Source organism: Heloderma suspectum, chromosome 6, assembly GCF_057233095.1.
Source record: "Heloderma suspectum isolate Gila_16-S chromosome 6, 16-S_ref, whole genome shotgun sequence".
NCBI classification, from domain to species: Eukaryota; Metazoa; Chordata; class Lepidosauria; order Squamata; family Helodermatidae; genus Heloderma; species Heloderma suspectum.
In genome coordinates this window covers 55,508,167-55,521,970 of record NC_139463.1, presented here as the reverse complement: position 1 = coordinate 55,521,970, position 13,804 = coordinate 55,508,167, and the positions used below count along the sequence as shown (strand labels likewise).

The 13,804-nt window shown below is 44.0% G+C and overlaps 1 protein-coding gene across 16 annotated transcripts in view; it reads left to right on the top strand.

The window, feature by feature from the left end:
• The window catches only part of UBTF (upstream binding transcription factor), a 63,907-nt gene extending 52,114 nt beyond the window's left edge, over positions 1-11,793 (top strand). For 10 of the 16 annotated variants that reach the window (XM_084804422.1, XM_084804416.1, XM_084804418.1 and 7 more), the window contains 3 exons: positions 1,536-1,604; positions 2,759-2,905; positions 3,992-11,793. In XM_084804422.1, coding sequence (XP_084660548.1) covers positions 1,536-1,604; positions 2,759-2,905; positions 3,992-4,108 — 333 coding nt within the window. In that variant the 3' untranslated portion in view covers positions 4,109-11,793. The remainder of the gene's footprint in view (positions 1-1,535; positions 1,605-2,758; positions 2,906-3,991) is intronic. The other 6 variants (XM_084804429.1, XM_084804426.1, XM_084804424.1 and 3 more) reach the window with 1 other exon arrangement.
• Positions 11,794-13,804: the final 2,011 nt, after the last annotated feature.

Genomic DNA, 13,804 nt, shown 5'->3' with positions numbered 1-13,804 from the left:
TGCATTCACTTGCATGGAGATGGGGAGAGAGGGAGAGAGAAAGAAAGAGGGGAAGAGAGCTGGAGAGGTAGGAGGAAGGGAAGGGAAGCGAGAGGAAGAGAAAGAGAGAATCAGAAGCCAGGGTGAGCAGCACACACCTGCAGTATACATCCCTGCACACCCACGAACACCATTAAGGGGGATGCTCCCGATGTTTGTGATTGGCCCTCCACCCCCCTACAGGAACCAATTTCCGCTGGTGCCCAGGGCCCCTTTTCAAAATGCCAGACACGGGCCCGGAAGGTTGGAGAAGCCCTGCCTGAGAGGCTTTGGGTCTTTGGCTGCCTAATGCAAAACACCTGATCTCCCTCATCAGCTTTTCCCTACCACGGAGGGATTCTGAGAGGCAGAGCAAGAGCTGGAACTGGGTTGTCAGTCCCGACATCACGCTAAGCCATAGCTAAGGTTTCCTTGTTACATAATAGCAACACATTTGTGGAAGGCCTAGAGGGGAAATCCCTGGAGGGCGGACTGAATACGTTCAGCCTAGAGCCGTGAGTCTTTGAACTGTGGTCCATAGTGTGATTTCAGGAGATCTGGATGAAAATAGTAGGGGCAAGTCCTGAAGGCCTTTTCCAAGGCCAGCCGTAGTCGTATGCAGCCATTCAGCCAGCGGTCTGGGGGGCCTCTACTTATGCTCCAGGGAATGCCAGTAGAAGCCCCTTTCAGACCTTCCCCTCTACAGAGGAAAGCAGGGGACTGAGCCAGGGAGGATGGGAATGTTGGGGCAGGACTGGCACCCATGTCCCCTCCCTCCTGTGAGCAGGCCAGAGACTGGCATAGGGTTCGCGATGGAGATAGCAATAAAACACATCTCCCTTCTGGATTTCACTGCAACTGCACTGAACATGCAAGATGAAGGTGAAGACTGAAGTGTCGCTGGCAGGCAGGCAGGCATTGGTCAGCATCTTTATGCACGTTAAGCAGGTGTACTGGTTGTCTAGCAGCGATTCCCCTTTCCTTTCGCCCTGCGTCGTCAGTGCAGCTGCGTCCAAGTATAGGAAGAGCTGAAGGAGTTACAGGGAGGCCGTAACATGAGTCAACATGGCTCGCAGAGAAGACGCAAACCACGATGGGAGTTGAGTCTGCAGTACAACTGCTCTGAAATTTCTGGCTTAGCAAAGGGGATGTGTAGGCACTCTGAAGATGTGTAAAAGGATGTTGGGCGGAAGGGGCGAAGGAAACAATCACGCTAGGCTACTGGAGATACACCTGTTGGCCAAATGTTAGGGGGGAAATCCTGGCTGTTACTCTTGAGCAGTAAACGTGAATTGCTTTTTATATTCTGCTCCTGCTCAATTTTCAGAATCTGCAACCACAAGAACGTGATTGTTTGTGTAGGAATGTATTTGGGTGCACATGTTCTGCTCCACCAAGGTGAAAGATTTAGGGGGGAGTTGTGCCTCCTGCAGCTACTGGCTTGCAGAAACAATGTGCGTGTTTCCCACGTTGACTTTCCCTCTCTCGCCACCCCCCCCCCACTTGTATCTCAACAGAAGCGCAAGAACATGGGGAAGATGCGGGGCCCAAATCCCAAGATGAAACCCTCAATACAGTCCAAGTCGGTAAGCACCTTTGCACTGCTGCTTCCTCATGCAGCTGATGCCCAGAATGGAACATTCCAGACAGAGATGTTTCTTCCAATGTGATGCAGCCATTTTGAAGGTGTAACTGAACTTGGGTACTGGCTTTTCTTTCTGGAATGGTCTGGTGAAGAAGGCCAACTCTGTACACAATAATTTGTTTATTTCTAGAAAGGGAGGGAAGGGGAACCAGACTTTCTGCAGCAGATGGGTCTTTTAGTCAGTGGGTGAGGTCAAGTTGATCTTCCTTTGCAGGTCTTCCCCTGGGTAGGAGGGGATGCTGTCTCCCTCCCCACAACCCTCCTTTCTCTGGCCACTGATAGGGGAAACATCCCTTTTTACCTTTGCAAGCATAGGGCAAGTAATCCTACCCTCTGAACATTGATTTACGTGAGCCTTTGTAGGATGGATTTTAAAATGGTGAAGTTGGCGTATGAAAGTGTCTGCATGTGGTAAGGTCACATGCTGACACGTTCTGAAATACGTTGTTGTCTATTGTGTTTCAGTTGTTGATAACTGGAGTGCTTCTTCAGACCCCTTGCTTTTTTCTTTTTTTCTGTTTTGGAACACTCCAGTTTTCTTCAGTGGGCCCTAAATGTAAAAATCCTGGAGCACTTTCATGTTCATTTCAATAAAATTAAGCCAGAATTGCAATTAGTTTTTTATATTGCAAATGTAAACAACGTTTTTTCTACAGGCTTTGCAGCAGGGGTAGGTAACTCATGATCCTCCAAATGTTTTTTTTTTTATTCCATAAGCCCCATCCAGGATGGCCAATCATCAGGAATGACGGGAGTTGTGGTCCAACAACATCTGGAGGGTCACAGGTCCCCCACCCCTGCTTCACAGGCCTTGGGGGAATATATTTTGCCCAACTCAAAAGTTTTCTGCACGTTGATAAGTGTGTTCCATTTCTTTAATGCCCCAAACCATGTCTGTGCCTCCCTTGGTGGACACCTTAACATTTCGTCCACATGCAGTAAGGCACAGTTTAGAAATGGATATGACTGGCTACTTGGTTCTTCTTACTGTGATCTTGGATGTGCAAAGGTGAATTCCAACTGTTCTGTTGTAAGCCTGTTTGTGGTATTTTCATTAACTCCACATCTCCATTAAATCTTCTGTTTGGTCCATAGGAATCAGAGGATGAGGACGATGACGATGATGACGAGGAGGAGGAGGAAGAGGAAGATGAGGATGAGGAAGACAATGGTGATTCCTCTGAGGAGGGAGGAGATTCCTCAGATTCAAGCAGCGAAGAGGAAAGTGAAGATGGGGATGAGGTGAGGCTGTGGTGGGTGGGCGCCCTTTTCCGTGTACAGTACTGCTTGCATTACAACTTGGGGTCTGCCAAAGTACTACCTGGTGATCCTCCCACCCCCAAATGGGCTACTTATCCCTGCTCACCCATGCGACCATTTCCAGCAAAACATTTCAGAAATAGGCCGCTGTTCCATGCTCCCCAGTAATAGAGTTGCCATTTTCTGCTGGAACATTCTGGAAAGCCAGAGGTCCACCTGGTTGTATATGGTCCTGGCTAATCTTCTTGAGAGAACCTTTCCAAATAAATGTGCAGTAACAAGCACATGTCTCTTGTCTTAAGCCATTTCACAGCTATCCTGCAAAACCAGTTGTAAATTCTGTATGTTTTAATGACAGTGACCACTTACTCAGCTTAAAAAGTAGTCACAGAATGGTGTCAACGCGAATCTAATTTTGGTATTAAGGTTCTACTTCAGAACATGAGAGGTAGTAATAAAGAAGAGTGCCTCTGAGCGTGGATGAGCAGCCATAGCGCCTCCCCCCATCTGAAACAAGGTGGATAGCCAGGCTGTTATGCGCCTCAGCACCTCGCATATGAGTGGATAGATACCCTGGTCCAGGGAACCGCTGTAATTAGTGTTGTGCATACTCAGCAGTAAAAAAAAATACTGTGCCATTGCAGTCTGAATTCTGGACCAAGAACAGCGGGATTCAATAATCTGTAGGAACTATGCAAATTGAATACATTTTCTTTTCCCCCCATAATTTCATTCTCTGATGTTTTGCTTTTTTGCTAGTCCTATAAGGGGCCAGGTATGCAGGCACTAGAGCCCTGACCACTGGAAATCTTAGTCTTCGGCTTCTGAGTTTCATTAGGTGCTGTCAACACATTTTGGAGCATATTTTTAGAAACCGTAAGAGCTGGAAAGGGGGGGGGGGGAGGTATTGTAAACAAATGCTGAGATTCTTGGGAAGCAGAATTCTAAGTCCGCCAGCGCACTACCATGTTCTGCACTCCCTCAAAACAATACCCATCGCTCTTAGTATCATTATCCATCCACCACACACGCTACACTTGACTCGATACCTTGCTCTTTCTTTCTCAGAATGAAGAAGAGGATGACGAAGAAGAGGATGATGACGACGATGACGACAATGAATCAGAAGGCAGCAGCAGTTCCTCCTCCTCCTCAGGAGACTCTTCAGATTCGGACTCCAATTGAACCGTCCTCTTCCTCTTGCCGCCTTTCTTGCTGTACTCTTATTCGGTTTTGTTTTTCCGGATAATAGTAACATCTACAGCTGGAGAGCTAGGATGGGGAGGAAAGGGGAGGGGGAAAATCACTGTGGTGTAATTATCTTCCTCTCCTCATGGGCTGCACATTGTGTTTAACTGTGTGTGGTTGCGTGTGAGGGGAGCAGGGTAGAAAATAGCTGACGACCAGCAGAGGCTTTTTTTGTGGTGGTGGTGTGGGGAGAGAATTTTACTCTGTGCTCCTCTCTCTCTTCCCCTCCCCTTCCAAATCTCTTTGGAGTTTCTCCCCCTTTTTTGAGAGGTGGGCAAGGGTCATTCAAAATCCAGACCCCTTTAATTTTTCCCTTCACATCTCGTCCCCTCCCCTCCTCCCTAATTCTAGCCACCAGCTCGGGACTTTGTACAAATTCTTTTTTTAAAAAACAACATGGCAATGAGATATTTTTCCCCTCACATCTCATCCTCCCCCCCACCGGGGCAAACAGCCAAGGAGAGATGGGTTCCAGAAAGCATGAACCATGGAAGGTTCTGGACTTTGCCAGTGAGACCCACCTCTCCTCAAAGCGGACAATCTTGTACAGTCTTGAAATTACACACTTTGACAAAAGAGACAAAGAACAAAATGGCCACAGCTGCACTTAGCTATTTCCTGTGACGAACTGGATATCCAGCATTTCCTGCTGAGGGAAATGGGGGGTGGGTGGGTCTATTTCATGTGAGTGTGTGGCAAGGGTCAGGGGATAGAAGAGGAACTGAAGAACAGGATTTTTTTTTTGCAAAGGGAGAGTGACTGGCATGCTGTTGGGAGGAGAGGATTTCAAGAGCTCCAAGGTGACTGACTTTATTTTGCAGGAGGTGGACTTTCTCTGTCTTTTTTCTGACCAGCATTTGGGCAAAGACAGTAGTGGCCAGACCCCTTTGGGTTATTGTTGTTGTTAATATATATATTTTTTTTTACAATGAAGTGACCAATAATTGTACCAAAACGGGGCATTTTGTTGACTGTCTTTGGAAGGGGAGGTTGGTTGTGGGGGATCATCTGTGTCATTAGCGTTTTTTTTTTTTTAAACAATTTTATAAACCAAGTAAGACAACCATCTTTTTTTAAAAACTAAACTATCTTTCACATCAAGTACCTCATATGTCTTTTAACCCTCATGTAGAGTCTAGCAGTATAGAATCTCAGGGGTGGGCAGGTGGGATGTGCATATACGAGGCACACAGATAGTTTTTCCCCAGCATGCCTTCGTTTCACTTGGACTGTACTTGTTCATTCAGCTTTGGGCAGAAGTGTGTTGTCAAGAAGAGACAGACTCCAGAGAGCATGAGGTATAATTCTTAGCTGCTTCTGTAAAAAAGCAAACACAATAATAACTTTGGTGTTTGCCCTGTAAATGAGGCCAGAGTTCGATACTATGGCTGCCATCAAATGCAGCAGTCTCCGTATCTCCTCCTTTCTCCACTTGTAAAGTGCAGTCGTACAAAATGTCACCTTGCTGCAAATCTCCCCCCACCCTGTCCCAGAGGAGCAACTAGTGAAGCGGAGCAGGGAAGGGAAATTTGTGGTGTGGTGATGTCACGTCAAAGCATTTTTTATGACGACATTACCAAAAGAGGGGATGACCAGATATGGAGCTGCTGTTTCCAGTTGCAGAGATGGGTCTTCTGGCCTGAAAAATGAGCCTGAAACAATGGTCTTGTTCATATGTAATGCTAAATTATGTTTTGGAACAACCTTTCCCAACCTGTGTTGAACTATAACTCCCATCGTCCCTGGCATGGCTGGAGTTGATGGGCATTGTAGTACAACACATCTGGAGGGCACCAGGTTGGCAAAGGCAGGTTTAGCATCACATGAACAAGCCTCAGGCCGTGAGGAAGAGATTGGAAGCTTTTGTTTCTGTTTATAACCAACCACAGGTACTTGTTATGTCCAAACACAGGTGATTTTACTTAAATCATAGTTAAGATAAAACAGTTTGAGGTTCAGACATAATTATAAACTACTCTTAAGTGAAAATGGAAGTAAAAACTTCCAATTTCTTAACTGCACCAGTGGAAGGGAGGGGAGCACACAAGCCCAAGGTTCGTTAACAGAATGCTAAATCAGGTAATTATAGATGAAATTGGCTTTGGTGATTATCTCCAAAGATAGGGACAGGTATGCTGCATCCTACTATCTTTTTGAGCAGATAAACATATTGGTGGTATTTTTCTTCTGTTCACAGCTGCTTTTGCTGCTGTTCCCCATCCTTTTTTCCTTTTCCTCTTTCTCATTTAATAATTTACATGCAAAATGGTTAGTTAATTGTGTGTATGAGAGTGTATCCTTGGCTAGCTTTTAATTTTGCATTCTTTAGAAGATAAGCTGTTATGATTAGTGTTCGTACATTTGTAAGGCCATGGTTGGCAACCGGTGACTTGTCCAGATCTGGCCTCTGAAGAACCACAACCTGGCCTGCCCCACCTCTTTTGACTCTCTTCATCCCCTTGATGATTCCTCCCTCCTTTAGGAGAGAGGAAGGTGGGAATGGAGCACAGCTTGCACGGCACCTGTGGGTTAATCTGGAAACCTCATGAGGAAAGCGCGGCGTGGTTGCGTGGAAAACATGTTTTCTCTGCTTCTTCCTTCTCTGGATGCTGTTGCAGACTCAGGGGAAATGGTTTCATTTTTTATAAGACATGCCAGTGCATAAGCTTCCTTGAGAGCCATGCCCTTGTATTTGGCAGCCTTCATGCCGAATATCAGATGCGTGTAGTCTAGCTGTGGTTGCTGAATGACAAGAGCAAGGGGTTTTGCAGGTGGTAAAGGCCCCATGAATAGGCCTTAAGGCCTATGAGAAAGGTGGTGAGATGAGGAACTTTGGGATGTGTGGAAACGTACAAGCGGGGGGGGGGGGCGGCGGGAGATTACACCGGAAGACGTGTGCACATACACAAAACCAAGCGGTGCTTAACCCACACGGTTCTGGGGTGGCCCCTCCGATACCCCCTGAACTCTGGAAAGTTGCAAGCTGTGCGTTAAAAGCACCTTGTGTTTGCAACACAAAATGTAATACTGGTACTGGGGCACAGTGTGGCACCCTGAACATTGTTTAAAAATAAAATCTTGTGTTTCTGGCCCTCGAGGTTGTGAAGACAGACTTGAACACGAAATCCCCAAAGTTAGAGGAGTGGGAAATGGGAGCTGAGCAGGATCTCCAGTGGTTGGAGGCAGGGCTTCAACACCCTTGTGTGGCTGTTTGCCCTCCCCTCATGCCTAGCTGAAGCAGAATAAATTATGCAGACTTGGAGAGCTCTCTTTTTCTTAGGGCGGAATGTCATTCATTTAGCACAGGACGCAGCCCTGTCTTAGCACCTTCAGCTGGAGACATGGGCTGGAACTGTGAAGGAACAGCAAGTGACAGAGATGGAGAAATGCAACTTCAATAAAGCAAAAAAGCAACTTGGTTTTAAAAAGATTTCCTTCTGTAATCCAGTGCTTTTCCAGTTGTACAAGGCCTCAGTTTTTTGGAGGAAAGGTGGCTATACTTAAGGAATTGTTCCCTAACATAATAAAAAGTTGGGAACTTTTAAAAGGAAAATAATGCAAAGATACAGACCAGTAGTTGCAGACATCAACATAGTTCAGTCAGCAGCTGCATCTTCCAGTTTTATCCTGAAAATTCAGGCTACGGTCAGTAGATTAAAATTTTCATTTTTTTTAACTTCAGGCAAAAGAACCATTAATGCCATTTTGCCATACCCCTCCAAGAAAAATGTTCTTTTCTTGCAATAATTTGTCTAGGTGCAAAAATAATTAACTTTAATTTAACTTTGACTTCTTTAAAACAACACACCGATTTCTAGAGTTTGTAAGAACTTGATCACCACTCTTTCACTTGTCCTGTTCTAAATGGCAAGGAGAGAAGAAACGGCTATCAAGGTCAGGATACGAGCATAGGGCAGGTTCTGGGTGCAGGATGGAGAAGCAATGCGTTCAGGAAAGGACTTGGGGCCTCTGTATAAGCAAGGGCTTTGTGTGTTCTGTACTTACAAAAATTAAAAACCAAAGGGTGTATTAAAAGAATTGTGCAATCTACATAAATTATGCAAATATATATTTGCATAGTTTTGGAAATTCTAATTTTGCTTGTAATGGAGAGAGGCAGAGAGTTAAGGATGTTAAAGAACTAGAAATCCCTATTTCACCTATTATTGCCTGCTCACTGTTAAACCACTTTTCTATCTAAAGGATAAAAATATGCCTTCAAAAACATATTCACCATTTAGTCTGCTCTTCACTGCCAGTCCTGTTTGTCTCTTCCAGCTTCATGCTGTGCCAACATTTCTTCATTCCCTGTGAACGTCTTGGCCCCACAATTGCCCTTTAGAAGTGTGCTATACCTTCTGGAAAGAGGTAATGTACGTAAAGCTGCTAGAACTTCAAACCAGCAGCTTGAATAAATATGAAAGTTTCCTGTACTCACGAAATGCCTCAGAAGGAGCTCTTCTGCCCCTGCCCCGCCCCGGACTCGCGTTAAAAATAACTGCAGCGTTAAAGCTTTGGGGCTTTTTCCTAGCTTCAGCTGCATCTCAAGAAAAAAGATCATTGTACCAAACCAACTGGGTCTATATAAGGTTGATATAATCCTGATTTCAGGGAAACGTACAAAAATCCTGTAAGGATTCTGGAACCCATGAAATCCTGACTCTGTTGAAACCTGTGTAGCTTTTGGTGGCTTGGTAGAGTCGGGAATCGAAAGTATAAGATTCACCTTCATGCCAAACCACCTATCCCTGCCTGATGGCAACTTTGGCCTTTCTCAGCCCAGCCAAAAGTCTCCTGGTGATGCTAGAGCCCAAGCAGGCAAGTCCAGTTACTCAAGTGTAAGCCATAGATGTAAAGAAGCGCAAGCCTGTGGCATGGTTGACCCTCTTGTGCAAGGTTAAGTATACAGACAACATGAGAATCATGTCTGCTCTTCACTATTGGGCCCGTCCCTAAATGTTTTAACTAATGAACTAGAAATACTGTGTTCGCAGCAATGGGTGAACAGGTGGCCGTGGCAGTGGCTCTCTTGGGACCGATTCCATGTATTAATAGTGGGAGACATCTCTTGCTCTGTGGGAAAGGCTGCCTTGATTAATTTTGGTCTGATAACATGCATTGAGAAGGGCAGGTGAGGATTAATTTCCCACTGCATATTCATTAGGATGAACAACAGTTGTCATAGGCATTAGCACACTGAAAAATACATTGGTCTTGTACGAAGAGGACCCCACTGTCACGTGTGGGAGTATGTATTTGGATGCATAAGGATGTAATGGGAACAGTTCTGGACAATTCGGGAGTTATCTGTGTGTTCACATTTTGGTCTGGATTGCTTTGGGTTGCTCTGGAGGGTGTGTGGGTGTGTGTGTATGTACATACGTACCACCTTTGGGCAAGGCATCAAGCTCAATACCCTGGCTTTTTCAGCTCAATAATTTATAAAATGCCAATAATACATGTAAGCAGGAATTTATTAAATAACCTAGGACTTACTTTGAGCTTTGGAAAGCTTTTCATGGGAAAAGACATTTGGTTTAAGAACAAATGGAATTAATGTACAGTACATACACAAATAGATATTTATGTGCACTTGAATAATACTTCAAAGGTGGTTGGTTCTTGTGGACTTCATTAATACACAAGTGAAACTTCCAAATGAGAAAACTTGGGAAAACATTAAAATATATGTATAAAACTAAACCAGTAAATTAATAGGCATACCATTAAACAAGAATAATTAAATGTTTACAAGTAAACACGGGTGCTTTATACTTGATGAAAAATAATTTATGAATGAGCAAAATAATGCTGTTACTAGCAAACTCTGAAAATGTGTAAAATAGAGAGTAATTACTTAAATGAGAAGCTTTTTAAGTAGATATGATCACCATAGCTTCCTAAAGCCTAGAAGTTAGTGGGTTATTCCATAAACTCTTGCTTGCAACTATTTATTGAGTTTGGACTGATATTTACAAGATAAAACAAAAAGCACTTGCCTGTGTAGGAGTCTGCGTGGCCCAACTTCTCATTTAAAGAACGCTTCACCAATCTCCTGGCTACTTGCTGGACAGCATTGATACATCCATGAGTTACGTGCTGTTTAAACAAGACATTGGACTGAAGGGAGCCCTACACTCCTTTTTGATCTGTAGAGGTTGGGTATTCCCCTCTGGAGACAGCTCCTTTGGAAACAGTGGGTGTTTCCCCAAAGCTAGAAGTTCTTGCCATCCAGTTCAGAGGATCCTTTGGTAAGTATCTTTTAAAAGTTAATTCCTCCTCCATAGAGTTGTTCCCTAGCAGAATCCATGTGCCTGGTACAACGTGTCATCTGGCAGGGGCACATGCACGCGCGTGCACACCCCTCTTCAGATGAGGTGGATGTGAAATTTTACGCTGTTGGGATTCCTTTTTATATAATTTTGTAGTCGCTTCCAATAGTCTTCTCTGTGTTGGAGGAAAAAAAACTGTTATCTGTAAGATAACTGTCAGAACTTTGCCCATATGTGGGATGACACCATGACATGTGGGTTACTTCAAAATATTTCATGTACTCTCTTCACATCAAATAGTAGCCACGTTTCTAGATGCTGATTGTCAAACGTGGAATGATGGAGACTATCACTCTGGTCCAGTAAACGTGGCCTCATGCAGAAACAGATTGTGAAAAACAGTACAGGTACAAGGAGAGGAGAATGAACAGCAACCTGGTGTGTAAGCTCATGCCCTGAGCACTGTTTAGCCATAGGGCAAGGGGTACACTGCCTCCAGACAGGACTGGGCAACTTGTCCAGATGTTTTGGCCTACAATTCCCATTGGCTATGCCTGCTAGCGCTGATGGGAGTTGCAGGGCAAAACTTCCGGAGGGCCACAACTTACCCCTGCTCTAATGGATGCTACCTGTTTGAAATCTGATAAACATCTTCGCCATAACCACATCTAGCTGGATTTCCCCCCATTTCATTGCCATGTGTGAATTTTGATATCATGTGCCCATGTATACATCTAATTAACCCAACCTGTTTCTGGTCCCTCAATCAATCTTAGCCCTTCTCACCCCAAAATGAGACACCTGGTTTGATTTTGCTGAATGTACCAGCTGTTGTATTTTAGTAGGTGTGTTTTTTAAGTAAAAAGAAAAGAAAAAGAAAAATCTTGTTCTTTAAAATTCTTACAGTACTGATGTCTTTTTTAAAAGAAAGAGAAGTGTTAAGGGGGCAGGGGGAACAGTTTGTACTGTAAGAAGATGGAACTGAGTGCATTTTTGCACTGTTGACAAAATGTGATATTCCAGATAGAAGTTCTTGTGAAAAAGGAATCATTTTTTCTAATATTTAAAGTGTTTTTGTAGATTAAAAAAACTTTAAAATACCAAAAAAATTTTTAAACATGTACCCGATTTTCAGTTTCTATTGCTAAATGGGACTTGGAAAGCGAAGGATCCCTTCATTTCCTCAGAAGTCTGTTGCTATTTGCATCAACTCAGCTAGGGCTTCTGTCTCCAGTCTGAATAGACTTAAAACTGTGGATCTTCCCTTCACCTCCTTTTTTCTTTTGTATAATAAAGTGCAAAAACAAAGCTGTTCTCATGTCGTTACTTGAAATAATTAAAAGTTGCAGGAAAAATAGGATGTTTGGGCTGTTTTCTTATGTTGCTCTGAGTTTGTCCAAGTTAATTGTGTCTTCCATTTTGTGTGAATATAGTTACTAAAAATTGCCGCTTCTGACAGATGAGGTTTTGGACTCCATGTGGTCCAACAGAGCTGTGGAACTAGATCTCTCCTTCACCAAAAGTGACCTGCTGCACCTCTGGATAACCTCAAATTTTAACTCTGGCCCTATCCATCAAGGCTATTAAACACTTGTATTTGTGTTCTAAGGAGCCCAAGATGGCCTACATGCCTCCCTACACCCTTCTCAACAGCTCTGAAGTAGATTTTTTCCCCCATTTTTAATATATACATACATGGAATTGTATGAAATGCCTACCATGGGCTGCAACAAAAGTGGACCAAATACCCAAATAAGTATCCATTTGAAGGTGATGTCTATATGCCACTGTAGCAAAACCCTTTCTCCCAGCCTACGTACGGCCCCTCAAGAGGGGGTTCGCTGTTACTTCAGCCTGGGCAGGTTGTCCCCACCCACTGCAGGCCTCCGCCTCTAACAACCTTTAAGATAACTCTTACATTTCTTTAAGAGTAGTGGAGTGTGTGAGAGGTGCCCTTTTAGTTTTTACCTGGGTTATGTATGATTAGCGTGATTATGAATCAAGTACAGACTCTGTGTAAAATAGCCAAAACAATTTAATTAGTTTAAAATACAAAAGGTTTCTTTAATGTGAAGTTCTTGTTCTTGGTTACATTATGGTTCATCCTCCTAACCTGATCTAAGTCCACTACTGACCCCCTCCCCCAATTCCAAGGAGAATATGATGCTAATCAAGCCAAGCGCTATCAGAACCACCCGTATATTCAACTGTCTCCTTTAACCAACATGCCTTTGCTCCTGCACCCCCTCCAGTCCAACGTTCACCGACCAAGCACCCCACACCAGGCACTCAACCAGTCGTACGGTCCTATACATTCCCACTCGTGCTCCAAGCAACCTCAATTATATGGAGAAGCTGTTAAGCTATAAACGCAGAAATTACGTGTGTTGTCCCCCCGCCCGCCCTTATTTTCAACACAGAGCATGATACTTGGCTCAATGGTGCTGTGCAGAGTGTGTGTGCTGGTAGGAAAAGTTACAACTTTACAGAACAGTTCCTTAAAGCCCTTCCCTTTTATTCTTGCAAGCAACCTGGAAAAAACCACCACCAAAAACCTGTGGAGAAAAAACCCTCCACTGGCAACCAAAACTTGCAGGCCTGTTACCAGAAAAAAAATTCGCAACAAGAAAATACCTTCTGTTAGTCCACATGTCTTTTATGTGACTCCTGCCTCAAGGCTTTGCCTTTGATCAAGGTGGTGTTCTGTCTTCCTGCTCTCCTTGGTCCTCTCTGGCCTGTGCTTGGTTTGCAACCACTTTCCCACCTGAAGTTCTTTGCCTTCATGGCCCATCAGCAGTCAGGTTGTTTCGACCAGCCACATGTAGAAATTTGATCTGAAATTCTTGTAAGGCCCATGACCAATGCTGGAACAGTTGGTTTTGGTTTTCAATGGACTAGAGCCAAAGTAAAGCTTGGTGGTCAGTTTGAATTATACATTTCTATCCCCGTACACAAGTGTGTACGTTCCTAAGTGACCAGATTATCACATGACATGCTTTCTGAACAGAGGAATAGTTCTTGTTCATTTAATTTTAGGCTAAAATAGGCAACTGGGTGTTCTATGTTGTTGTGTTCCTGCAATAGGACTGGCCCTATTCCTAAACCAGTTGCATCTGTGGCTACTATAAACATTTTCAAAAAGTCAGGAGACACTAATATGGGTACGCTGCAGAGTTTTCAGCTCATCAAAGGCTCTCTGGTATGCCTCTGACCACACAACTTTGTCAGGTCTACGTTTGGGGGTGAGGTCATGTAACGGAGTGGCTACCTCCCCAAATTTGGCACTAACCTTCTGTAGTACCCATCTTAAGCCCTAATTTAAACTCTAATTTGCTTCTTGCTGCTAGGAATGGGTCATTCT